The sequence below is a fragment of the Balaenoptera acutorostrata genome, chromosome 17 (genome assembly GCF_949987535.1).
Source record: "Balaenoptera acutorostrata chromosome 17, mBalAcu1.1, whole genome shotgun sequence".
Taxonomy (NCBI): Eukaryota; Metazoa; Chordata; class Mammalia; order Artiodactyla; family Balaenopteridae; genus Balaenoptera; species Balaenoptera acutorostrata.
The window spans coordinates 68,854,675-68,881,309 of record NC_080080.1 but is presented as its reverse complement, the minus strand read 5'-3'; the positions used below and the strand labels follow the sequence as shown (position 1 = coordinate 68,881,309).

The following is a 26,635-nucleotide window of genomic DNA, read 5'->3' as shown; positions in this document are numbered from 1 at the left end:
TTTTTCCTTTGTGGTTCAAGCATTTCTGCTGTTTACCTGGTGGAGTGGTGGTTCTGGTGGAGTGGTTGAGGATGATGAGTAGGGTCTTGGCAGGAAGAACCAGCAGAGCATTTGTCTGTCAATCCCTTGTGCATGATAGTGTGCACTGATTCTTTTATAGCTATTTCAAATTTGTGATCCCGATGAGAAAATTGAGGTAAGTACGTTAGCTCCAGTTAAAACCAAAAACTAAAACCAGTCCTCAGTAATTTTATTTATGCTTTTGTATTCGGGGGAGGATTTCTCATTTATTTTTTAATGTTGCATTTAGCACAGCATATACAAAGAGGAATAGCTGTATATTTGCTAAAATTTTAGGAAAGAAATGAAAAGACCGTGCATGTGTATAGAAAACACAAGTTAACATAGATACGAGAGAATGAAGATGGCAAAACAATGTCTGAAAAATCATAATATGGAAATGCAGAAGGCAGGAGACATGAAGTAATAAATTCACTGTTATCAATTTTAGGTATATCTATAGTACTGGGAAACCTCCTGGCATATTTAAATGAAAGTATAGGAGAAACTTTCAGGAAAGAATATTAGCATTTATTAAATTTTAGAAAACAGAGTTGAAAGATCTAAATAATTGAAATTATTTTGATTCCAAAGAAATAGATAGATAGTACCTCAAAAGTCATTTGGAGGAAATGGTAAATTTATTATTTAACCCACAGATGGAAATTATTGGTAGAGGTATCAGTGAGTCAGAATTTGATTAATATAATAAAGAATTGTTCAAAATAGGCCCTGTTCAATATACAATCGGCTGTTTTGTGAAGTAGTGACCTCTTTATAAATGAACGGAGCATGCCCATCTACACGGTGCTGTGGGTGGGCTCCTGCTTTGGGGGTGAGTTTTGTCTCAGTGATGTTATAGGTTGTCCCTAATCTCAGATTCTTTCACCTCATATGGGTCATATTATGTTGTTTCTATTGTTCTGCTGTTTTCCATGTCTCCTGAGGATATTTTTTAGAAAATGTATTTAAACTGTAGCCCTGAGTTTTAATACTAAGTATGACCTAAGCAAGGTTGTTCGTTTTGTTTAATATTTATTTATTTATTTATTTATATTTATTTTGGCTGCGCTGGGTCTTAGTTGTGGCATGCGGGATCTTCGCTGCGGCGTGCAAACTTCTTAGTTGCGGCATGCATGTGGGATCTAGTTCCTCGACCAGGGCTCGAGCCCGGGCCCCCTGCACTGGGAGCATAGAGTCTTACCCACTGGACCGCCAGGGAAGTCCCTCAATGTTTTTGATCCATCAGAAACCTTTAGAGATTCTCATCTGGAGACTGTATACTGGGCTGATGACTTCCCAAATCACCTTCCATTATTTACCGAAACATCTTTTGAAATTATCCAGTGTAGTTGATTAGACCATGATTATACTGTGGCCTTCCTTGTCCTAGATTTGGATCCTATGATAAATTGGGTATCACATGTGTAGCAAATTGTCACAAGCTACAAAAATATAAAAATAAATTTGTCTTAGTTTCTCTCAAAAGTTGCTGAGGAAAAGAGCTTGGGTGTCATTTCATTTCTCTGTAGTGCTGCATATGACCTCCCCTAAACTCAGTAGCTTAAAACAACAATTTATAATTTCTCATGGTTCAGTGAATGGGCTGGGCAGTTCTGCTGGTCTCACCTGGGCTTGCCCACGTGGATACATTCAGGTGGAGTTCTGCAAAGGCTGCTAGGGTGGGCAGCGGGGCATGTCACATGATTATCTGGGGAGGTTGATTGGGACTGATTTTTTTTTAAAAACCTATGTTCTTATTTTTTTCAATTGATGAGATCTTAATAGGATATGGTAATTTCTGGGAAAATTAGATAATGTAATGATGCAGATTAGAGAAATTATTCAAAAAAGGTTAACAAAAGTGCCAGTAAATGTTTTGAAGGATCTGGTTCAAATACAGTTTTCTCTGTGTCCTCTTCTGAGTTTCTCTTCCCTGTGCCTGGGCTTGTCCCCCCGGGAACTCCTGGGGAATGACCTGTGGCGTAATAGCAATATGCCTAGAAGTGTTTTCGAAAACCATTGATCACAATCACTGCTTCCACTGTCCACACTTGAACACTGGTGTGTTGATGTTAGCTGACATCTCCTTCCCAGGGTCCCTTAAACAAAGAAACACGGAGGAAGCAGCTGCATGTTTTTAGTTTAGATTTATTTAAATTATAGAAGTAATATTTACTTATTTTGACAATGAAAAAAGTAGAGACATGTGGAAAGATAGTCTCTCTCCCTTTAGCCAGCTTAAAGTCTACTCCCTTGGAAATAGTTTGTATCTTTTCACTTCCTTTGAAATAGTTTGCATCCTTTTACATCCTTTTCTTTGTATAAACTAACATAAAATGTGTGAGTTGAATTGCTTTATAAAACTGGCTTTAAACTGTACAGTACACATTCTTAAGCAACTTGTTTCTATTATTTTAAAATGTATTATGGACATATCTCCATGCAAATAAATTCAGATCTGTGTTATACTTTTCCATAAGTGCATACCTGTACCATAGTGTGAATATGCCATAATTTATTTATTCCCCTGTTGAAGTACAGTTACATTATTTCCAGAGTTTTGCCACCACAAACTTTTTGGTGAAATAAACAAATATCGTGCACTTTCCGATAAAATAAACAACCTTGTACATATATACATAAGTATGAGTGTTTTCATTTACTTATGATAATTTACCAGACAGAATAAGATTGCTGAGTCAGAGGATCAGTATATGTTTTATTATAATAAATATTTCTGAATTACTTTTAAAAAGGTAGCAGAAAAAAATTTTCAGTAGGTTGAGACTGTCTTTCTTATAGCCTTACCATATAAACTTTTAAAAATTAGTTTATTTTTATCAAAACAAAAATATATATGGTTTAAAAAGCAAATTAGTACCACAAGGCAATGGTGTCCTTCTTTTTCTCCTGTTCTGCTTTTAATGTGGAACCACTTTTAACTCTTAGATGTTTCTTTTGGTACACAGATCTACATATCTAAATATACAAGATACTTGTATAGTTCTCTTTCAGTTTTTAAATTTGAGGCATTATCTCTTGACCTCCTTCTAAGACATTGTGCTTTATACCCAGGGCCCATCACATTCTCATAGTACAGGCAGGCAGCTATTTCAGATGTTGGTTAATGTATACTTTGCATTGACTTTTTCATGATTATGTTAATTAACCTTTTTCACAGTAGAGCCATAAAGTAGCCAACTGTTAATTTGTTTCTAGAATTAATAATTGGCTTGTTTTTCTGTTTGCTTTGCTTTCTCTGTACCCATCACTAATGCTTCACCAAACCCTGCCTTAAAGTATATATTAAACACTCTCAATATGCTTAAATACATCGTGTACTTCTGTCTTAGTTTATATTTTATACTTTATTTCATTTAAGAGGTTTTAGAGACTTCTCTCCTGTAGCCCTTTGTCCTCTTGCTCCAGTCTTTACTCCTTAGTTTCCAGACTTTTTCTTAGCTCTCTGCTGAGACCGTCCTTTACTGTCATCCCAGGGCTTACCTTTTCCTTTTTCTTATGGAGGATTATCTGTTTCCTGAATCTCAAGTCTTTCCAGTTTTGGGTTCACTTATTTATTTTGGTGGAGCACCTCCATTAGGAGCTTTCTGAAAAAGAGTGCTTGCCAGATACATTTCTGAGTCCTTACAAGTATCTTGATTGATTCTTTCATTGGATATAAAATTCTAAGTTAGAAGTGATCTTCAGTTGGAATTTTGAAGGAATTTCTCCTGTGTCTTCTGGGGCCAAGCATTGCTATTGAGAAGTCAGATGACAATTTGATTTGCTATTTTTGTCCCTGAAAGCTTTTAAAGATGTTCTCTTTATTACCACTGTTGTAAAATTTTGTGATAATATGCCTTACATTATGCTGTGGACATTTTATGGATCCTTCCAATCTGAAAGGCAATTATGTTTTTACATCCTTATTATTTTGGTATTGGTCCTCCTTGATTGATGCTTTCATGTTTAAATGGTATGAAATGTCCACTTTTTTGGGGCATCTCTCTCTTCAGGGACTAGGTTTCAGTATTCTCTACCTTGCTAAATCCAGTTACCACTCAGTTCATTTTGCATCTTCCAAAAAAAAAATGTGTAGCTATTTCTTGCCTAATGATGTCTTCCCTCTTTATTCAACCAATTCTTTGATAAAAGAAAAATGCCATAATGTAATTTTAGTGGGAATTTGAGGGAAAATGAAGGTAAATATAAGTATTCAGTCTTCTTTGTTTTATCAGAAGACAGCAATAATGTCTTAAAAACATTTAACTAATTGCTCATGAAGAAGGTAGCAATTATTTTTTAAGCTGCTAAAACATAATAGAAAATATACTTTGCTTGTGTTTTTCCCTGATTTATACAAATTATTAGTTTTAAATCAGCACCTGAATTTTCTTTGTTCTATAAACACTGTCACACTTCCTTACTTGTTCAGTTAAAACACTTCTTAAAACCCAGCTTCATAACTTCCCCTCTGTTTGCTCACAAGAAAACCATTTCCAAACATTTTTATTCTGTACACTGATCTTGATACAGTCTTTCACATAATGATGAATAGTAAGTTTTTATCATTATGTAGCATGCTTATGAAGTAATCATTTTTTTTAAACATAGTGCCAAGGTCAGTAGATCATCCTAAGTGGAATTGGAGGACTAAACCAGAAAGCCGTGATTTTGATGAATTGAACCACATCCTTCAAGAGAGCAAGAAACTGGGAAAAGCCCTTGAGAATCTCTCTCGAAGTAAGTTCATTTACTTCATTATAATTGGAATTCCTAACCAATATTAAAGTAGAAACATTCGTTAGTATTACCAGTAACATATTTCCAACATCCTCATTATAATTCCATGGGAGGTTGAGGACTTCTAAGAGCGTGAGATGGGAAACGAGGACTGATCTTGCATGTTCCAGGGATTCGTGGGAAGACTAGTTTATATAGAGTAGGAGGGGCTATAGACCCCCTCCCCACAATGGCTGTTTGATTCCAGTCTCTCTACAAGGTCTTTGTTCGTTACCCAGGTGAGCTGTACACCTAATGGTACCTTACTAATTCTTCTCTTTTGAACCCTGTTGTTCTGTGTCATCCCAGTTAATGCATGTACCTGTTTCTTCCATGACCTTCTGATGTCTCTAAACTTCTTAAGGATATTGACTGGACCAGATTCTTCTTAGAATCCTCTCAGAACCTAGCAACATACCTTTTTGTAAAAGCAATGATCTGTAATCCTAGGGCCTGGGTCAGAAGTTTTGCTCTGCCACCTATGAGGTGAATAACATTACGTAAATCATTAAACCTGTACGAGCCTTGGTTCTCTCATCTCCAGATCAGGAAGACATGATTCTGTGTCCCTCTTCTGATAGGTGAGAAGGTTTGAAATGATATGTTTCAAGTAAAAACTTTTGAATGTTATTGTTGTGAGAGTAGACAAACAAATAGTTTGATTTGATAAATGCATTCTATGTATGTAGAAGTACATATGTACTTTATGGTTTTAGTAGTGAGTTCAAGGTATTTCTGTCTTTCTCTGGTTCTAAAGTAGTTCTCAATCTTAAAAATTAGGTACCTTTAGATGCATATTAATGCTATAGCCTCACTAAAATTTTCTTCTGGTATTATGGAATATTAAAGATTCTTAAATGGAAAATAGAACATTAGCAAATTCTAGTAGATTATATTTGAGGATCAGTATGTTTTTTAAAATAGCATAATGTTACTAGTTTCATGATATTTTTTAAAGTTAGAAATTTCCCTTGGTATATTTTGGGAAAAGTTTATATATATGTGTGTGTGTGTGTGTGTGTGTGTGTGTTTATATATTGTATTATACTGTAATTATATATTTATATACTATATTTTATTGTATTACAATTTTATATATAGAGAGAGATTTAGTTTTTTCATACTTCTTAATTTATAATTCACTAGAGCTTTTTTTATTAGACTTTTGTGCAGTGAACCTGTCTTAGAAGTTAACTTGACTTATGATAGGGTCTCGTAATTTTGCCATTAGTAGAAACTCTTTGGTTGGGATTCAAGAAAATCCTGCTTTTGTCTAGATTTACTATTGGAGCAAATAATGATAAAGTGAGTTTTCAGCTAATTATTACGTTCATGAAAAGAACCTTACCTACCAATATGTCAAAGGCTTTATGTGTGTATATGTATGTATGTCTTACCCCTTTGGTCAGAGTCTGTGGCTTTTTATAGACTCTCAATTTATCTATAAACGTGAGTTTAAAAAAAGATTGAAGAAAATGCCCAATTATTACACATCTTCACTTATAGTATTAGTCAATTTTTGTCCTTTAAAACATGACATCTACCTTTTAAACACTTGTTATATCATTGTTAATTTGTAAGAAAGCATTTGACCACTAACTAAAACTTTTAAATAAAGGAGTCTGATGCACTTGCCCAGATCTGTAGCAGACGTGTCAAGGTTCACGCTGCGGTCTGTCCCAGGAAAACCTGGGAATAGCCTTAGATGGGGGCTCGCAACTGAGTCGTCTGAGCAGAAGCGAGTGGGAGCTCTGACAGGGGCTCATTTGACTCAGGCAGGGAAGTCTGGAGAAATAAAATGGCTGGGGTAGCGGTTGATCAGGAGAGTAGAAGAGATGCAGGTTTGGGACATTACTCTTGGGACAGGGTCAGGGCCAGAGAAGTTGTTGGGTGAGTCCGTAGCTTGGCCAGAATACAGTGTAACATTCAGCGTCTGTATGATGTATATGATGGAGAGTTGTTTTTCGCTTCATTGATTGTTTTAAGGGGGCTCTGTTTTTTGTGGCAGTAGTGGTGGTGTTTATGTGGCATAAGAGAGCAGTTGGTCACACAGGGAGGGGTCGCTCATTTCTCTGTATAAGTTTTTTGAGTCTCTTTTGGAACAAGATGCTACTTTCTTGGATGACTTGAGTTTCTGTGATTTTCGCTGAGATTTAATATTAACGTCTTGTCTTAGGCCCAGCATGTATCTAACTACTCAGTTATCAGTTCACCTGAGGTGGTGATTGTAAATGAGTAGAAATTCAGCCTTATCATTTACTATGTTTATGTACTGATCTCGCTGCCCAGAATTGAGCTATTTAATCTCAAATTGTTCTTCCATCTTCCTGAAGGAGGATGTCGTTCATTCTTGTTTGATCTTGTTTGACTCTTATAATGGCTGTGGCTTGGTAAGTCTTTCTCTAATCTAATGGTAACTTTATTAACTATTGTTTTATTTACTAGGAAGACTTAGGGAATGGACTCTTTTCTCCAGTTATAGTCAAAAGGAATGTTCATTGTCTTGTTATTGTGGACCTTTTTCTCCTGTGTCACAGGAAAGGTTGAAAGTTTTTAGTGATCTCCTAATTTTCATACGGTCTCTGATAGAATTCTCTCTGGCAGGGTTGGTCTTTGCTTTATCTTAGTTTTACTTTCTAAAGATGTTACATACTTTTAAAGTATTTGTTATTTAGTTGAGATTGACAGCAAAAAATCATTTATATCCCTCAAAATGGTAGAATTATCTCATCTCTACAGCTGTCAGCTTATGCAGACTGTACCATGCTGTCTTTCTGGCTTTTTGCAAACCTCTCGATGTAATGCTTTATCTTAAAGTCAGTCATGAACTGTGACACTCCTCGTGCTGTGATTCTGTCCTCAAGGTATACGTGTTAGAATAACTTCAGTGGCTTGGAATAATGCCAGTTATTAGTTTTGTGACCTTGGGAATCTTTCTTAACCTCTCTGTGTTTCTGTCACCTTTACTGTAAAATTGCAATAATCATGGTACTATTTCTGAAGGTTTTGTGACTATCACATGAGATGTTGTATCTAAAGTGCTTGATATGGTACCTGGTATGAAATAATTGCTAATTCAATGTTAGATATAATATTCAGTTTCTATTACTGTGTAACAAATTACCACAAACTTAGCAGCTTTAAAGAGTACAGATTTATTATTTTACGATTTCTGTGCCTTAGGAGGATGGGTGCGGGTCAGCTGGGTCCTCTGCTCAGGGTCTGGGCAGGCTGAAATTAAGGTACCGGCTGGGGCTGTGATCTCTCCTGGGCTTGGGGTCTTCTAAGCTCATTCTTGTTGTTGGTCAAATTCAGTGCTTGCTCTTGCAGCACTACGATCCCTGTTTTCTCACTGGCTGTTGGCCAGGGGTTGTTCTTAGACCATTCTCAGGTCCTTGCCTTGTGGCCTCCTCCTCTCAAAACAACAATGCACTATTTCTTCTTAGAAGCCACTGGGGAGCATCTCTCTGAAGCTTTGCCTTGTTTTAAAGGGCTCATCTGATTAGGTCAGGGCCACCAGGATAATCTTCCTTCTGATTTACTTAGTCAGCTGTTTAGTAACCAAATCAAGAGAGTGATACCCTTTCATCTTCAGTGGTCCCACCATGCAGACTCAAAGGGAAAGGACTGCACAGGTATGTATCTTGGGAGCCATCCTAGAATTCTGCCTGCCACAGATACTATTAGTGTTATTACTGTTTATCCCTAACAGCCTATAACATGCTTCAGCTGAGTGCTGCCCAACAGAAATGTAATATGAGCCAATATGTGTGATTTTATATGTTCAAATAGGAACATTTCAAAAAAGGAAAAAGAAATTAAAATTAATTTTAATAAAATATTAACCCAGTATATCTAAATTATTATCAGTTTAATTTGTATTCCATATAAAAATTATTATTGAGGCATTTTATGTTCTTTTCCTTTCATACTGAGGCTTCAAAAATCTGGTGTGAATTTTATTCCACAGCACACCTCAGCATGGACGAGCCATGTTTCAAATGTTCTTTAGCCATATGCGTGGCTCCCATATTGAACACCAGAGCTCTACCTAATGTTAAAACAAACACACACAAAAGCCCTTCTCTTGAGGTTGAGTTTCCTCAGACAGAGGTACAACAGAATTCCTTCTTCCTCTTTCATCCAAATTTTCAAAAAGAATAGTTAACACGCATGGTCTCCACCAGCTCATCTTCCTCTCACGCCTCTGTGTAGTTACATAATTGCACCCGTCATTCTACTGAGACCTTTCTCACTATGGTCACCAATTGAATCCAAATTGTCAAACTGAATGAACACTCTCGCTCATCTTACAAAATTGCTCTGGTAGTTTTAACACTGTTGATTACTTTGTCTGCCTTCAAACTCTCCGATCTTTGAGTTTCTGGGACTTGGCCCTCATTTGATCGTCTTTGGATGCTCTCCACATCATATCTTGTAGGTTTCATTCTGACACTTCTCTTTCTTTCCTGCCACTATGAATGCTGTTCCCACAGTTCATTCTCTGCCTCTGTTCTTTCAAATGCTGTGTCCAGCCTTATCCTCCCTCATAGATTTAATTATCACCCCTACACAGCTAACTCAGATAAGTGTATTCCCCATCCAGACTGTGTATGCTTTTATACAAGCTGGTGGATATCCCACTGCCATGCTAGATTCAATATATCTAAGTAGATCATACCTCCTTCTTCACTGTGACCTTTCTTCATGCTTTGTCTCAGCTGTTGGCATCATCAGTTACTGGTTCAGCCAGGCTGTGGAGCCCTTCTAGACTCGTCTTTCTCCCTAGCTGTTAATAATTAATTTCCAAGTGTTGCTATTTTCCCTCTATCTTGGGTATGATTTTCTTCTCTGCCACATTAGCACCCTCTAATTCACGCTCAGCACCACTGACCAGACCATTGGTTTATCCATTTAACATGTGCCATTTTGTTTCATTTCATTCCTGCCCCATGACAGAAAAAACAGGTGCAGTCCCTGCTCATATTGAGCTTGTGGCTGGAGGGATTACCATGACCTTAAGTTAGGCGAGTCTTATGGCCAAAATCTCTGTGGCTTAATACAGTATAAGTATTTAGTCACTCCATATGGTGTTCCAGGGTTGCAGACAGTTCTATCCTGTTATTCTACTATCTTTAGCACCTGATCCAAGGGTCCTGAAAGCAGAAGGAGACAATAGAGGATTATGGGGGTGGTTTCTAATGCCTAGAGGTGGAAGTGCTCATGTTACATCACCCACATTCTACAACTGACGGCAAGGGAGGCTGGGGAATGTAGTCTAGCTTGTGAGCCCAGGAGAAATACGGAAATAGTTTGAAGCATGAATAACCATTCCTGTCCACACTCTTGTTTCTCTGTATCTCCAAACAGCCCTCACTGCAGTCAGTGGGATGGATCTAGAGTGAAGACCTGACACCACTTGTTGCAGACATTCAAGGGCTCCTTAAAACCTCATAGAAGGTGCTCCATGCTCTGACGCTTAGTCATGTGTCCAGTAGCACTTCTCATGACTCATCATCAGGCCACTTGCGCACCAGTAACAGGGAAGTTTTTCACACTCACTGATGTTTCCCCATTTCATGTATTTGCTTACGCTGTGTCTGTACCCTGGAATCACACCCCCACTTGCCCCAAGCTAATTTCTGCTCCTCTCTTTAGCCTCAGCTCAAATGCCACTTGATGATTTAGTGCTGCTGTCTTCCTGTGGAATGGATCTGGTACCCCTCCTTTTGCGCTTCCATGCTTTTCTCTGTACGTGCTTAAACGCTGTGATCTGCTTTCACAGCCCTCTGAACTCTGAGCTGCGGGGAGTCCAGGGGCACCTGGACTCTCCAGCATGTAGCGCAGTGATCTGCGCATAATTCAGTCACAATTCGCTGGGCGAGTGCCCCCTCTGCTTCCATTTCTTCCTGGTCCGTCTTCTCTGTGACCCCTCCCTTACTCTTTCTTCACTGCAGATCTACCGCCTGCTTCTCTAAGTGTGGGCCTTTGATGTCATATTACATAGGTTTTGGTTTTTATATATTTGATTTGTTTGCTGAGATCTTTGGCTTTAACTGTGGCCTGTCTATTAAATTAAACAGCCAGGTAAGCAAGTAGGAGCCCAAGGCTTTTCTGAGCCTAAGGTTTTTGCTGCTTTTGGCAGTTTTCTGTGAAGGAAGGCAATGATAGGATGAGTATCTTTAGTCCATTTAGACATTGGTCTACAGATTGTAGTTCATGTGAAACACTGGCTGGAGCTTTTCCGAGGAAAAAAGCCCAGCTGTTGGGAGAACAGAGGACAGATGTTTATGCTCTGTGACAGATAATAGCCATCTGGACTCAGCCAAGAAAAAAATAACAGATGACTTTTTTTAGTTCAGCAATCCTGAACATCCCCCAAAGGTCTTTTCTGACAAACAGCCTGAGGAGTTAGAGAATAATAGCCTGAGTGAAAATGGAAGCAGATGATGTGGTAATTGTTTGTTCATTGCATGCAGACCTCAAGTTTACCTTTCAGTAGGAGAGATAGTTGTGAAAAGCAGAATTTCAAAGCCTTGTAAGGAGACTTGTGGGAGCCTTCAACAAGGAGGTTTAGGGCCAACGTGGTGAAGAATATATCTGAGTAGAGTCTATAAGGATAAAAAGGTAAAGCTAAGGTAAAAGGAGAGTGAAGATGTGTCATGAAGTGGGAGGTTCCTGGCAGAAAAGCATGTGTGTAAAAAGAAGGAAGAAAATTCACAGAAAAATTTCAGAGAAAGAAGAAAATTTTGTATTGTTGATGCATTAAGGATGAAGTGAGTAATAAAGTCAACGAAGGTGGAAGTCTAGGTGGCAGGGGAGTCAGGGGGTGCAGATGATCCTGTGTTTGTGCACGATCACTCTGGTGCCACGTGGAAGATGGAATTGATACGGTTCATGTCTCAGGGCAAAAACCAGATGAAGAGAGCCTGAAATAGCGCGGTAGCTGTGGGATGGAAAAGAGGGAATGGTGTACAACAGGCATTGGTGCTGGTCCGCGGCCTGTTGGCAGCCAGGCTGTACGGCAGGAGGTGAGCGGCGGGCAAGCGAGCGAAGCTCCATCTGCCGCTCCCCCCCCCCCCCCCCCCGCCGTCGCTTGCATTACCGCCTGAACCATCCCCGCCCTCCCCCCACATCCGTAGACAAATTCTTCCATGAAACCAGTCCCTGGTGCAAAAAGATTGGGGACCGCTGGTTTAAGAAGTGTAGAAGGGCTTCCCTGGTGGCACAGTGGTTGAGAATCTGCCTGCCAATGCAGGGGACACGGGTTCGAGCCCTGGTCTGGGAAGATCCCACGTGCCGCGGAGCAACTGGGCCCGTGAGCCACAATTACTGAGCCTGCGCGTCTGGAGCCTGTGCTCCGCAACGGGAGAGGCCGCGACAGTGAGAGGCCCGCGCACCGCGATGAAGAGTGGCCTCCGCTCGCCACAACTAGAGAAAGCCCTCGCACAGAAACGAAGACCCAACACAGCCAAAATAAATAAATTAATTAATATTAAAAAAAAAAAAGAAGTGTAGAAGATTATATGGTTAAGACTCGTTTATATGAAAGAGGTGTGAGGATAAAGAGAGAATGATGTGCTTAGATTGTTTTATTGTTTGGTTTTGTTTATAATCAAGGTGACTGGGTGCTGCCTGTGCCTCAGCTAGGAATTCAAGAGGGTTTGAGGGTGGAGGAGGAATGTTGTTTCGAACACCTTTGGTACATCCAGATGGTGTGGATAGCCCTCCTCTGTTCCCAGCAGTCAAGTGTGTGTGTGTGTGTGTGTGTGTGTGTGTGTGTGTGTAAATTGCCTATTTGGAGAAGAAATTTGATTAGGGATATAGATACAGGAATCTTTAGTATATAGGGAAAAAGAGCCCTCCCCCAAACACATACCATCAACATTTGAGATACAGGTAGCAAAGTGATCTAGTTGACACTGAAAAGGAATTTTCGGACAGGTAGGGTGAAAACCAAGGTAGAATGCTTTCAAAAAATCAAGGCGAGAAAATATTTCAGAAGATCTAGCTGTCCGAAGTGGCAGATAACTTGGTAAAAAAAAAGAAGATGGGAAACATATTCATTGTGTGTGCAGCCGTCTCCAAGCTGTGCCTCCGTTGTTTCCCGCAATGGGATTCATAATAGGAAAAGCTGGAGATTAAGTATCTTTTATTAGAGAAGGAAAAATGGATAAAGAAATCATGGTACATTCACACAATGGTATACTTTATAGTCATTAAAAATGATACTGTAGAAAATATTTACTAATATAAAAATACAGTTTTCTACAAAAAGCTGATAACAAAATAGTATGTTTGCCTTTAATTTTGTTTTATATATGCATATAGAGGCATACAGCATTTGTACGTATGCCTATATACGCTCAAAAAATTATTTGGAAGAATTCACAAGAAACTGTTATCATTATTTATGAGTGGAGACTTGTTTTCCTTTTCCCTTTATTATATTTTCTATTTTGTTCTGTGATAAATATGTATCGGTTTGACCAAATGAAATAAAACAGGCTTTTGGCAAAAGGAAGAATGGGGGTAATCTGTCTTTACATTCTGATATCATGGGGATTTTTTCCAATAGGGAATCAGACTTTGGAAAATAGCTACTTCCAGTTTATACCATATGAATTTTCTGATCTACTCTCATGAAATGAATTACATTGACTAAGCTGTAAAGAATCATGAAAATTTGCTACTTTCATTTCTCTTAGCTACAACCTGATTCTAACTCTAGGGCTAGCCTGATGCCTGGGAAAATGGAAATCTTGGTGGGGCAGGTGGCTCCTGTTTACTTGATCTAGCACAGCTCGGGATGTGAGAACTGTTTTGGAAGAAATTCCTGATACCACTGAGACCTCTTGGAGGGTTGGAATAAATGGAAAGGCCCATAAGTTGAAGGACACAAATGAAAATATCCAGATAGGTTTGCAGTACAGCAGAATCAGGAACCAACCTCTAATATGCCTGTGGGAGCCCTTGCGTCTTTATCTAGAAGAGAAGCTTAGTTTCCGAAGGAACTCATTTCCCCCTGTTCATTTCCAAGAAGCCCACTTCTATCTGGGACACCATTGCTGCCCTAAGCCAAGCCTCTTTGGCTACTCTGAAAGGACAGTGTCTCCTGTAAGATCTCACTTGGGCTTTTAGGAAGACCATGTGATCCAGTATGCATCAAGAGTCCCGTAATCAAATCCTGGGCCTTCTTTCCTTACAACATATTGTAGCAACCCACTGTATTTTCTCTCGCATATTCTGTTCCCCACTGCTCCTCAGCTTCTATAAAATTTAAAAATATACCTTAAAATATGATGGATTTTGAGAGTTAATGAAGTGCCTAAAAGTTGTTAATCTCATCTCAGGGAATAGCTGTGAATGTTCTGCTTGGCACTGGGAGAAATATCCTGGCTACTCAGTATGAATGGTTCTCATTAGAGCTTCCTGCTTCTGTAAAGAAGCGTTTCTTTAATATTCTTTCAATGGCTTTTAATCAGGTTAAACTTTGATTAAAATCGAAATACAAAAAGTGAAAAATATCCTAGGCAATTTGACATGGATAATAGAAAGCCTAAAGAATTATACAATATATAGTATTTATTTAGAGAAATTCTTAGGTAAAAATCATCAAAATATATAAATGTTAAGAAAATATAATAATAGGTATCTGAAAAAATATGTAAGACCAGACATTTAGAACAATTAGAGGCATAATTTCTTCCCCAAACCAAGTTCCCCATTTAGTTAGTTTGAGCTTTATTCTGGGACTCATCGCTTCTTATACTTTAATATGTCTTCATAGCAACCTTTTTCTTCATCTTAATTTTCCATTGGTAACATTTCTTGGCCCTGCAAAACAGCTCCTGATCCTTGCTAAAACAGACAGTGAACAGAGGAGGTAGGGAGCTAGCTCACAAGTGAGGTGCAGGTTCTGTGTGATGTGCATTTTGACCATTCAAGGTCATTAAGGCCTTTTGACTTACTTAACTTGCAAGTTCTTGACTACACTCTAGATAGGTGAAGTATTGCTGCCATCTTTATGAATAATGGATTCATAAGTCTGAGGTGTAAAAGAAATTTAAAGACCAACTGATAACTTTCTAAAAACTGAGTGAGGAAACTCTTTTTGCAGGGCCAAGGGCATTAATGCAGAAAGTTAAAGATAATCAAGGGAGTTTCAAAAATCTCAGACAATTGAGTAATGGGTTATTTAATTCCAGATATCTAATTTTTATGATTTTGGATGAGAAAGAAAATTTTGTTTTATGTATCTACTCTCCCTTTCTGTCTTTTAAAATAGAGTAAGTCTTTTAAATATTTATTTTTGAACAATATATTCAGTTCTAATCTTGAAATCATACTGGAAAGGAACATTTTTGTAATATTGTATCAGTGTAAATATAAGCATTTGAAATATATATTCGGCTTCTATAAACTGGAATAATATGTTTACATAAACCATTTGGTACTGTATAAAATTCCTAGATTATCTTGAAATCTGAGTTATTCCAGGTGACCCTGAGTCATTTCATATATTTTTTAAACCCAAATATTCATAAATGTGTGATATGTTAGACCTCTAGAAATGTTTATCATTGCTCAGAAAGCTGTGGGATCTGTCTGTCTCACATGTACTCCCTACTGCAGACTCATTAGAATATCTCAGAGTTCTTTACCGCACTCACTCAGTAGTGATGCCGCCCAGCTGCAATGCTACCTTCATGAAGCCTTCTCTCCCTGAATTGTTGAAGCAGGTACCTTCATAATACAGCAAGTTCTTGAATAATTGTTAAGCTTAGGTCACCCCGAACCCGCAGAGTCATGGCCGGACTCTGTTTTAGTGTAGTGACACATAAAAATTCTTAATTACCAACAACTTTTACCAAAGAAGCATTTTATAGAATATTGTTATGAAAAATTCATCTTGAATACACCTGTGTTTCTAGTTTTATCTACAAGGGGAAGAATGATGCCATTTATTGAGATGAAGTAGGGCATAGTATTTTTTCTGCTTTGTGTGTGAAATCAATTTACTAGTTTAGCGGACTGAGATGATATAGCAACTGGTAAAGTATCCTCCACAGACATTCCGTACCTAAGCAGAGAGGGGATCTTTACTCAGGTTCATTTTCTTGAGACTACTTTCAGATTTTCTCTTCCAACCCAGTTCATTCTTTCTTGTGCTTTAGAGTCTGCTGAACGTTGGCTTCAGTCTGTTCTTATTTTCTGTGTTTCCGTGGACTTCAAACTTTAGAATTTTCCTTGTCTCTTGGCCCAGGAAGGTGATAGTCACCATGACAGCAGAGCTAGAGACTGACACCTTGGTAAAGAAAAACAGACAGAGACAGCCAGGAGAGAGCAAAAGAGCTGCTGAGAATGAAAGATAGATGCAGACAAAGATTGAAGTGGAAAAGAATCTTCTCAGTCCTACTTTCTGTTCAATGTACATTGATTTTATGAACTTCCAGGAGCCTGAGGTTTGGAATTACTATGTGGAGGTCCATAGAAAAAGCAACCCCCAAATAAGGGCTAGGACTAGATTTGTCTGCAAAGGTTTAAATGAACCAGAAATCAGAAAGTATGCTAACCTCTGCCATCTCAGGGTTTCTCATCACTAGTCACTCCTTTAGGAATAATAAAAAGCATTTCAATTAGAGGTGGAATTGTGCCATCAGTCTGCTGTCATTACCCTACAAGGAAGTAACAAACTGCTGAAGCATATCCTAAGGAATGAGGGTTGGTTTGAATATTCAGCAAACATGTGCTGGGTTATGGTCATGTGCTTGGATATGAACTGTAATGGGAGCTGCGGAGTTAAAAAACGGTAGCTGCCTTCAAATAACTTGATGGTCATAACTCTAAATCCTCAAGTCCTGTCTTATGTCTTCCTGCATATAAACCAGGCTTATACTGGAAGAAACTCCATGATGAAACCAAATTATGAAAGAGACCCATAACCCTTTCCTTCCAAATCCCCTCACAAACTTCATTTCCCTGTATTTCAAGAGCTCATTAAACAAAACAAAAATCAAAAAAAGCCTCATGCGCTCCAAAGTTGAAGGAATTTAGTAATGATTAACTATAGATGTAGAAAACTAGCTTGGACCCCCAGAGGATCCCACTACAGTTCTTTGGTGAATTGGACAAAAGACAATGTAACTCAAATTCCTTCCCTCTTCACCCCACCAACCCACATTCTGACTGTATTCATTACGGTCAATAGGAAATGGTTTCTCTACAGGGTTTTCAACCATGTGAATTGTGAAGTAGAGGGAACACTCTTTTGGACACATTTTCTTTCTAATAACTTCTTCAACACCATCTCAGAGACAAGAAAACAAACTTTTTGCCATTAAAAAAACCTTTATTTTATTTCATTTGTTTATTTTTTACAAAGTATACCCCCCACCTGGGGTGAAAAATATATCTGGTTAAGTACAAAATACAGTTTTTGTCATACAAAAAGATATACAATTAAAAAACAACAAAAAAATGAAACCACCTTCAGCCCACATACTTTCTCAGGAAAGGGAAGATAGAGCTCAGTGCCCTGACACAGGACGGTGAACAAAGTGCTAAGGCAGAGAGAGACTGAGCAAGTGCTAGAGGCTGCAGTGCGAGAGGGGCTGTCAACATCCCTGTCTCCTAACACTGGGCAGGAAGGGAGCCTTCACGGCTTTTGTGAAGACCTGCCCTCTAGATTCTCATGGCAACATAAAAAAAAACCCCAAAAAACACTGGGGTTTGACACCAGCTTCCCTCTGTCCTATGTCCTGAACCTGAGGGCTGGCCGCACCTGCTCCAATGCCTGGCCACAGTGCCTGTGTGCAGCCATAGGCATAACATCATTCAAACAGAAGGGGAAGTGAGACAATGGGAGGAGGATGTCTTTAGCCTGACGTGATACGACTGAAATGCCCACAGGGATTCAGCAACTGGCTCGGAAGAAAGACTGTGCTGGTGATAAAGATTTGCTGGTCATCACCATATAGAGGAATAAAAATGTCAGTGGTATGGGTTAGGTTACCAAGGGAAGTGTACCCTTGGCATTTCAGGAAAGGACTCCCTCCCCCCAGAGAAGAGTATTCCTGTGAAGGAGACAAAGGAGAATAGAAAAGGTAGGGTAGCATTTCAAGAAAGAGAGTGGGGTTAACAGAGTCTCTCATCACAGAGAAATAAATTAAGGACTAAAACTTTTTACATAACTAACTTAGAACAGGTTTGGAAGAATGGTAAAGACAGAAATTGGACTGATGTGCATTGGGGAGTGTGTAGATGGGAGAAGGGGAGCTTGTGAGGAGGAATCTTTATCCATTGGCTCAAGAAGCTGTTGATGTAAGGAAATGTGGGACAAATTCCTTCAGTTCTCTATTCTGTGTCCTCATCTGGAGAATAAGGGAATTAAAATACATGATCTACAACCACCTTTCTGCCTTAATATTTTATCACTCTAGGAATCCGAATCAGTTCTTAAAAAAGAACAAAATTGTAACAGGCTAAGTTGCACTTGATTGTCATTATCACATAAAGACAACATCTCTACAGTTGTCTTTGCATGTTTGCTCTGCATTTAATAGCCTACAAGCTGGTAGGCTTGCAGGTACCTGTTTTGTTTGGTATTTGGTTTGTTTTTGTTGCATCATTTGCATTGTTTCAGCAGTTCACACTGTTATAGTTGACTTAAATTTCTAATTTGTTTTCATTGGTAGAAAGGATGGTATCACATTATTTTGAAGCACTCTTCAAAAGAAAAAATAGAATGGAAAATGCACTAGTTCTACAAATTGGAACTTTCATTTTTGTTTTTAAGATTGGGTTATTAAGGATTACTTCTAAAACTTTTTTATTTCTCTCTCTCTTGAATCCCAGGTATTGCAATTTCAGATGAACTCGATAAGGTACGTTGAACCATCTAATGAAAATAAAACATAGAACTTACATTTTAATCCATTGTCTAAATGAAAGAGTTTCTGAAACAAAGTGTTCAAATATAATTTGTTTGGTGCTAACATTTTAAAACTTTCAAAGTTATATGCTTTCTTTTAAGAAAGTTATTGCATGAAATATATAATATCACCTGTTCTTTTGAGTTGAGGGTTTTAGAATTTGGTTAGAGAAAGCTGAATCACTGTAATCACTGAATCACTATATTAAAAATGAAAACTAATATAAACTATTAGGATTCTGCCTGTATCTAGATGATGATGATGATGATGGTGGTGATATGGAAGACACTTGTACTTTTCTATAGCTACCCTTTAGAAACCTTACTCAGTAAGCTTTTTTTTTTAATTCCAAGATGCCAAGGGAATATCATGGTGCCTTGGACTGGGGTGATAGTTGTTAAGGTGGTGAGAAGTGATATGATTAGGAATATATTTTAACAGTAATGTCAGTGGAACTTGCTAATAGATCAGTTGTAGAAGAAATCAGTCAGTGATGATTCCTAGGTTTGGGGGATGAGCAAGTAGGTGAATTGGGGGATGAGCAAGTAGGTGAATTGGGGGATGAGCAAGTAGGTGAATTGGGGGATGAGCAAGTAGGTGAATTGGGGGATGAGCAAGTAGGTGAATTGGGGGATGAGCAAGTAGGTGAATTGGGGGATGAGCAAGTAGGTGAATTGGGGGATGAGCAAGTAGGTGAATTGGGGGATGAGCAAGTAGGTGAATTGGGGGATGAGCAAGTAGGTGAATTGGGGGATGAGCAAGTAGGTGAATTGGGGGATGAGCAAGTAGGTGAATTGTGGTGCCATTTAACAGAACTGGAAAACCTGGGGAAACAGCAAATTTGGCAGGTTGGGATAGCATCAGGATTTCTCTTTTGAATTGTTCAGTTTGAGTTGTCTCTGAAACATATTTATATGAGTTCTTGCTCATGAGTGAGATTTGATTTAGAGTTATACCTTTAGGAGTCACTGAAATAGAAGTTCTCATTTTTTTGGTCTTAGGACCCCTTTATACTCCTAAAAATTATGTAGAGGATCCCAAAAGCTTTAATTTATATAGGTTTCATTTATCAATATTTGCCATGTTAGAATTTAAAGCTAATAAAAATTTTACGTGTTTATTCATTTTAAAAATAGCACTGATAAAACCATTACATTAACAAAAATAACATTTTTATGAAAAATACTTTATTTTCCAAAACAAGATATTTGTGAGAAAGTGGCATTGTTTACAGTTTTGAAAATCTCTTTACTGTCTGGTTTAATTGAAAATTTTAGATTTTCATATCTGCTTCTGCACTCAGTCTATTGTGGATGAAAAAAAATCTGACATCAGATTGGAAAAAAGAGAAGCACCTAGAAATAGCCATCAGTATTTGGTGAGCATTGGTCCAGATGTCTCTCTAAAGAGAAAACATATTGAAATTTGGCTTGGTGCCTAGATATATGGGTAGAAAGAAAGTGATAGAAAGTATAGTGCAAAAAATGGGATTATATAAATCATGACATTTTAAAATAATAAACTATAAGGTAATACTTACAATTTACAAAAGCAATAAAGTTAGTATCCTTCTATTCCAAATAGGACTATACCTTTTGAGTTTTGTACCAAAAAATACATTTCTGATTCACTAAATAAATGAAATTTATGAATGTACTTTTAAATATGAATTGATAAAGCATCCTAATATTTTTCAATTATTTAAATTTCAGTCTGTACTATGTGCAAAACCAGATCTTGACTGTATAGCATAGCAAGTAGAGTGAGTGGCAGGTGAGGTCTCCCAGCTTCGTCCTGCTCTTCTGGTCCTCCTCTGTCCATCATTGTCTTTGCCCCAGCTCGTCTCCTCCTTATACCGTGACTTTCCTTATAATTTGCAGAATTTTAATAATCCCTGTCTTGTATTTATTTTTTGTGTTCATTCTAAGTACAAAGACATAATTATCACTATTTCTGGATTCATTTTTTTGCTCCTTCCAGTATATTCTGCAAAGCGCTGGCTGCCTGAGCCATAAATTAGCTTGTGTGACTGCTTGGCCCTTGTCCTTCCCTTTTTTTCCTGGGCTCTGACTTGCAGCCTGGTTGGTTTCTACATCAGCCTTTTTTCTGGTGAGCTAAAGGACATACTAATTTTTCTTTGAACTGAAAATGGATTTCACCTTCATTGGATAAAAATGTGGAAGCCTTGACACTTGGTTAAATATCATCCTTAGGATACATCCTCCCCCCCCTTACCTCCTCTCTTCTAAGCACTAGCTCAGGGGATTTTCCATTTAACTAAGTTGCATAAACTGCAGATTTTCACTACTTACCTAATGTTCCCATTTTTGAAGACTTCGTGGAAATTGCTGAAATTTATTACATATTTATTATTTTTCAATAGGAAGATGCCAACTATTGTCATAAATAAGCTTTTATTGAAAAAAAACTATGTCAGTGCAAAAAAATTGTTCCCACTCTCACATCTGATATTCAGGAGTACAAAGTTATACAGAGGACACACAGGCTTCCAGAGCCAAAACCACCATCCTTTGGCTGCCCCTTGGGGGAGAGGGAGAGCCTGCCCCATGGCGCCCTCTGCTGACCTTGAAGCTCACAGTCTTGCATTTTTCTCGCTAAGAAAATGTGAATCTCAGGCTGGTGCTAAAACAATAGTCAAAAAGAATGATTTAAAAACTCTTAGAGGAAAACATAGGAAGAACACTCTTTGACATAAATCACAGCAAGATCTTTTTTGACCCACCTCCTATAGTAATGGAAATAAAAACAAAAATAAACAAATGGGACCTAATGAAACTTCAAAGCTTTTGCACAGCAAAGGAAACTATAAACAGGACGAAAAGACAACCCTCAGAATGGGAGAAAAAATTTGCAAATGAATCAGCAGACAAAGGATTAATCTCCAAAATATATAAACAGCTCATGCAACTCAATATTAAAAAATCCAACAGCCTGATCAAAAAATGGGCAGAAGACCTAAATAGACATTTCTCCAAAGAAGACATAGAGATGGCCAAGAGGTACATGAAAAGCTGCTCAACATCACTAATTATTAGAGAAATGCAAATCGAAACTACAATGAGGTATCACCTCACACTAGTTAGAATGGGCATCATCAGATAATGTACAAACAACAAATGTTGGAGAGGGTTTGGAGATAAGGGAACCCTCTTGCACTGTTGGTGGGAATGTAAATTGATACAGCTACTATGGAGAGCAGTATGGAGGTTCCTTAAGAAACTAAAAATAGAATTACCATATGACCCAGCAATACCACTACTGGGCATATACCCAGAGAAAACCATAATTCAAAAAGACACATGCACCCCAGTGTTCACTGCAGCACTATTTACCATAGCCGTGTCATGGAAGCAACCTAAATGTCCATCAACAGATGAATGGATAAAGAAGATGTGGTACATATATACAGTAGAATATTACTCAGCCACAAAAAGGAACAAAATTGGGTCATTTGTAGAGACGTGGATGGACCTAGAGACTGTCATACAGAGTGAAGTAAGTTAGAAAGAGAAAAACAAATATTGTATATTAACACATATTTGTGGAATCTAGAAAAATGGTACAGATGAACCGGTTTGCAGGGCAGAAATAGAGACACAGATGTAGAGAACAAACGTATGGACACCAAGGAGGGAAAGCCGTGGGGGAAGTGGTGGTGGTGTGATGAATTGGGCGATTGGGATTGACATGTATACCCTGATGTGTATAAAATGGATGAGTAATAAGAACCTGCTGGATGGAGGGAGAAGATGGCGGAAGAGTAAGACGCGGAGATCACCTTCCTTCCCACAGATACAGTAGAAATACATCTACACGTGGAACTGCTCCTACAGAACACCCACTGAACGCTGGCAGAAAACGTCCGACCTCCAAAAAGGCAAGAAACTCCCCCCGTACTTGGGTAGAGCAAAAGAAAAAAAAAAAAAGAAATAACAGAGACAAAAGAATAGGGATGGCACCTGCACCAGTGGGAGGGAGCTGTGAAGGAGGAAGGGTTTCCACGCACTAGGAAGCCCCTTCGCGGGCGGAGACTGCGGGTGGCGGAGGGGGGAAGCTTTGGAGCCACGGAGGAGAGCGCAGCCACAGGGGTGCGGAGAGCAAAGCGGAGAGGTTCCCGCACAGAGGCTCGGCGCCGAGCAGCACTCACCAGCCCGAGAGGCTTGTCTGCTTCCCCGCCGGGGCGGGCGGGGCTGGGAGCTGAGGCTCGGGCTTCGGTCGGATCGCAGGGAGAGGACTGGGGCTGGCAGCGTGAACACAGCCTGAAGGGGTTAGTGCACCACAGCTAGCCCGGAGGGAGTCCGGGAAAAGGTCTGCAGCTGCCGAAGAGGCAAGAGACTTTTTCTTGCCTCTTAGTTTCGCTGCGCGCAAGGAGAGGGGATTCAGAGCGCCGCCTAAACGAACTCCAGAGAAGGGCGCGAGCCGTGGCGATCAGCGCGGACCCCAGAGACGGGCGTGAGACGCGGGGGCTGCTGCTGCCGCCTCCAAAAAGCCTGTGTGTGAGCACAGGTCACTCTCCACACCGCCCCTCCCGGTGGCCTGTGCAGCCCGCCACTGCCAGGGTCCCGGGATCCGGGGACAACATCCCCGGGAGAACGCACTGCGCGCCTCAGGCTGGTGCAACGTCACGCCGGCCTCGGCCACCGCAGGCTCGCCCCGCCTCCTCTGAACCCCTCCCTCCCCGCGGCCTGGGTGAGCCAGAGCCCCCGAAGCAGCTGCTCCTTTAACCCCGTCCTGTCTGGGCGGGGAACAGACGCCCTCAGGCGACCTACACGCAGAGGCGGGTCCAAATCCAAAGCTGAACCCCGGGAGCTGTGCGAACAGGGAAGAGAAGGGGAAATCTCTCCCAGCAGCCTCGGGAGCAGCGGATTAAAACTCCACAATCAACTTGATGTGCCTGCATCTGCTGAACACCTGAATAGACAACGAATCAGCCCAAGTTCAGGAGGGGGACTCTGGGAGCAGGAGATATTAATTTTTCCCCTTTTCCTTTTTTTTGTGAGTGTATATGTATATGCTTCTGGGTGAGATTTTGTCTGTATACCTTTGCTTTACAATAGCTTTATTTTACTTCACTATATTATAGCCTCTTTCTTTCTTTCTTTCTATTTTTTCTCCCTTTTACTCTGAGCCGTGTGGACGAAAGGCTCTTGGTGCTCCAGCCAGGCATCAGGGCCGTGCCTCTGAGGTGGGAGAGCCAACTTCAGGACACTGGTCCACAAGAGACCTCCCAGCTCCACGTAATACCAAACGGCAAAAATCTCCCAGAGATCTCCATCTCAACATCAAGACCCAGCTTCACTCAACGACCAGCAAGCTACAGTGCTGGACACCCTATGCCAAACAACTAGCTAGACAGGAACACAACCCCATCCATTAGCAGAGAGGCTGCCTAAAATCATAATAAGGCCACAGACTCCCCAAAATACACCACCAGACGTGGACGTGCCCACCAGAAAGACAAGATCTAGCCTTATCCACCAGAACTCAGGCACTAGTTCCCTCCACCAGGAAGCCTACACAACCCACTGAACCAACCTTAGCCGCGGGGGGCAGACACCAAAAACAACGGGAACTACGAACCTGCAGCCTGTGAAAAGGAGACCCCAAACACAGTAAGATAGGCAAAATGAGACGACAGAAAAACACACAGCAGATGAAGGAGCAGGCTCAAAACACACTGGACTTAACAAATGAAGAGGAAATAGGTAGTCTACCTGAAAAAGAATTCAGAATAATGATAGTAAGGATGATCCAAAATCTTGGAAATAGAATAGACAAAATGCAAGAAACATTTAACAAGGATGTAGAAGAACTAAAGAAGAACCAAGCAATGATGAAGAACACAATAAATGAAATTAAAAATACTCTAGATGGAATCAATAGTAGAATAACTGAGGCAGAAGAAAGGATAAGTGACCTGGAAGATAAAATGGTGGAAATAACTACTACAGAGCAGGATAAAGAAAAAAGAATGAAAAGAACTGAGGACAGTCTCAGGGACCTCTGGGACAACATTAAAGGCTCCAACATTCGAATTATAGGGGTACCAGAAGAAGAAGAGAAAAAGAAAGGGACTGAGAAAATTTTTGAAGAGATTAGAGTTGAAAACTTCCCTAATATGGGAAAGGAAATAGTTAATCAAGTCCTGGAAGCACAGAGAGTCCCATACAGGATAAACCCAAGGAGGAACACGCCGAGACACATATTAATCAAACTGTCAAAAATTAAATATAAGGAAAACATATTAAAGGCAGCAAGGGAAAAAAAACAAATAACACACAAGGGAATCCCCATAAGGTTAACATCTGATCTCTCAGCAGAAACTCTGCAAGCCAGAAGGGAGTGGCAGGATATACTTAAAGTGATGAAGGAGAAAAACCTACAACCAAGATTACTCTACCCAGCAAGGATCTCATTCAGATTCGATGGAGAAATTAAAACCTTTACAGACAAGCAAAAGCTGAGAGAGTTCAGCACCACCAAACCAGCTTTACAACAAATGCTAAAGGAAATTCTCTAGGCAAGAAACACAAGAGAAGGAAAACACCTACAATAACAAACCCAATACATTTAAGAAAATGGGAATAGGAACATACATATCGATAATTACCTTGAATGTAAATGGATTAAATGCTCCCACCAAAAGACACAGGCTGGCTGAATGGATACAAAAACAAGACCCATATATATGCTGTCTACAAGAGACCCACTTCAGACCTAGGGACACATACAGACTGAAAGTGAGGGGATGGAAAAAGATATTCCATGCCAATGGAAAGCAAAAGAAAGCTGGAGTAGCAATTCTCATATCAGACAAAATAGACTTTAAAATAAAGACTATTACAAGAGACAAAGAAGGACACTATATAATGATCAAGGGATCGATCCAACAGGAAGGTATAACAATTGTAAATATTTATGCACCCAACATAGGAGCACCTCAATACATAAGGCAAATACTAACAGCCATAAAAGGGGAAATTGACAGCAACACAATCATAGTAGGGGACTTTAACACCCCACTTTCACCAATGGACAGATCATCCAAAATGAAAATAAATAAGGAAACACAAGCTTTAAATGATACATTAAACAATATGGACTTAATTGATATTTATAGGACATTCCACCCAAAAACAACAGAATACACATTTTTCTCAAGTGCTCATGGAACATTCTCCAGGATAGATCATATCTTGGGTCACAAATCAAGCCTTGGTAAATTTAAGAAAATTGAAAAATCGTATCAAGTATCTTTTCCGACCACAACGCTATGAGACTAGATATCAATTACAGGAAAAGATCTGTAAAAAATACAAACACATGGAGGCTACACAATACATTACTTAATAACGAAGTGATTACTGAAGAAATCAAAGGGGAAATCAAAAAATACCTAGAAACAAATGACAACGGAGACACGACGACCCAAAACCTATGGGACACAGCAAAAGCAGTGCTAAGAGGGAAGTTTATAGCAATACAAGCCTACCTCAAGAAACAGGAAACATCTCGAATAAACAACCTAACCTTGCACCTAAAGCAATTAGAGAAAGAAGAACAAAAAACCCCCAAAGCCAGCAGAAGGAAAGAAATTATAAAGATCAGGTCAGAAATAAATGAAAAAGAAATGAAGGAAACAATAGCAAAAATCAATGAAACTAAAAGCTGGTTCTTTGAGAAGATAAACAAAATTGATAAACCATTAGCCAGACTCATCAAGAGAAAAAGGGAGAAGACTCAGATCAATAGAATTAGAAATGAAAAAGGAGAAGTAACCACTGACACTGCAGAAATACAAAAGATCATGAGAGATTACTACAAGCAACTATATG

The 26,635-nt window shown here is 39.4% G+C and overlaps 1 protein-coding gene across 1 annotated transcript in view; it reads left to right on the top strand.

Annotated features, from left to right (window-relative positions):
- Positions 1–26,635, top strand: part of C17H8orf34 (chromosome 17 C8orf34 homolog) — a 115,138-nt gene that overhangs the window by 63,993 nt on the left and 24,510 nt on the right. Inside the window, 2 exon segments of the mRNA XM_028167192.2 lie at positions 4,678–4,806; positions 18,703–18,731. Coding sequence (XP_028022993.2) covers positions 4,678–4,806; positions 18,703–18,731 — 158 coding nt within the window.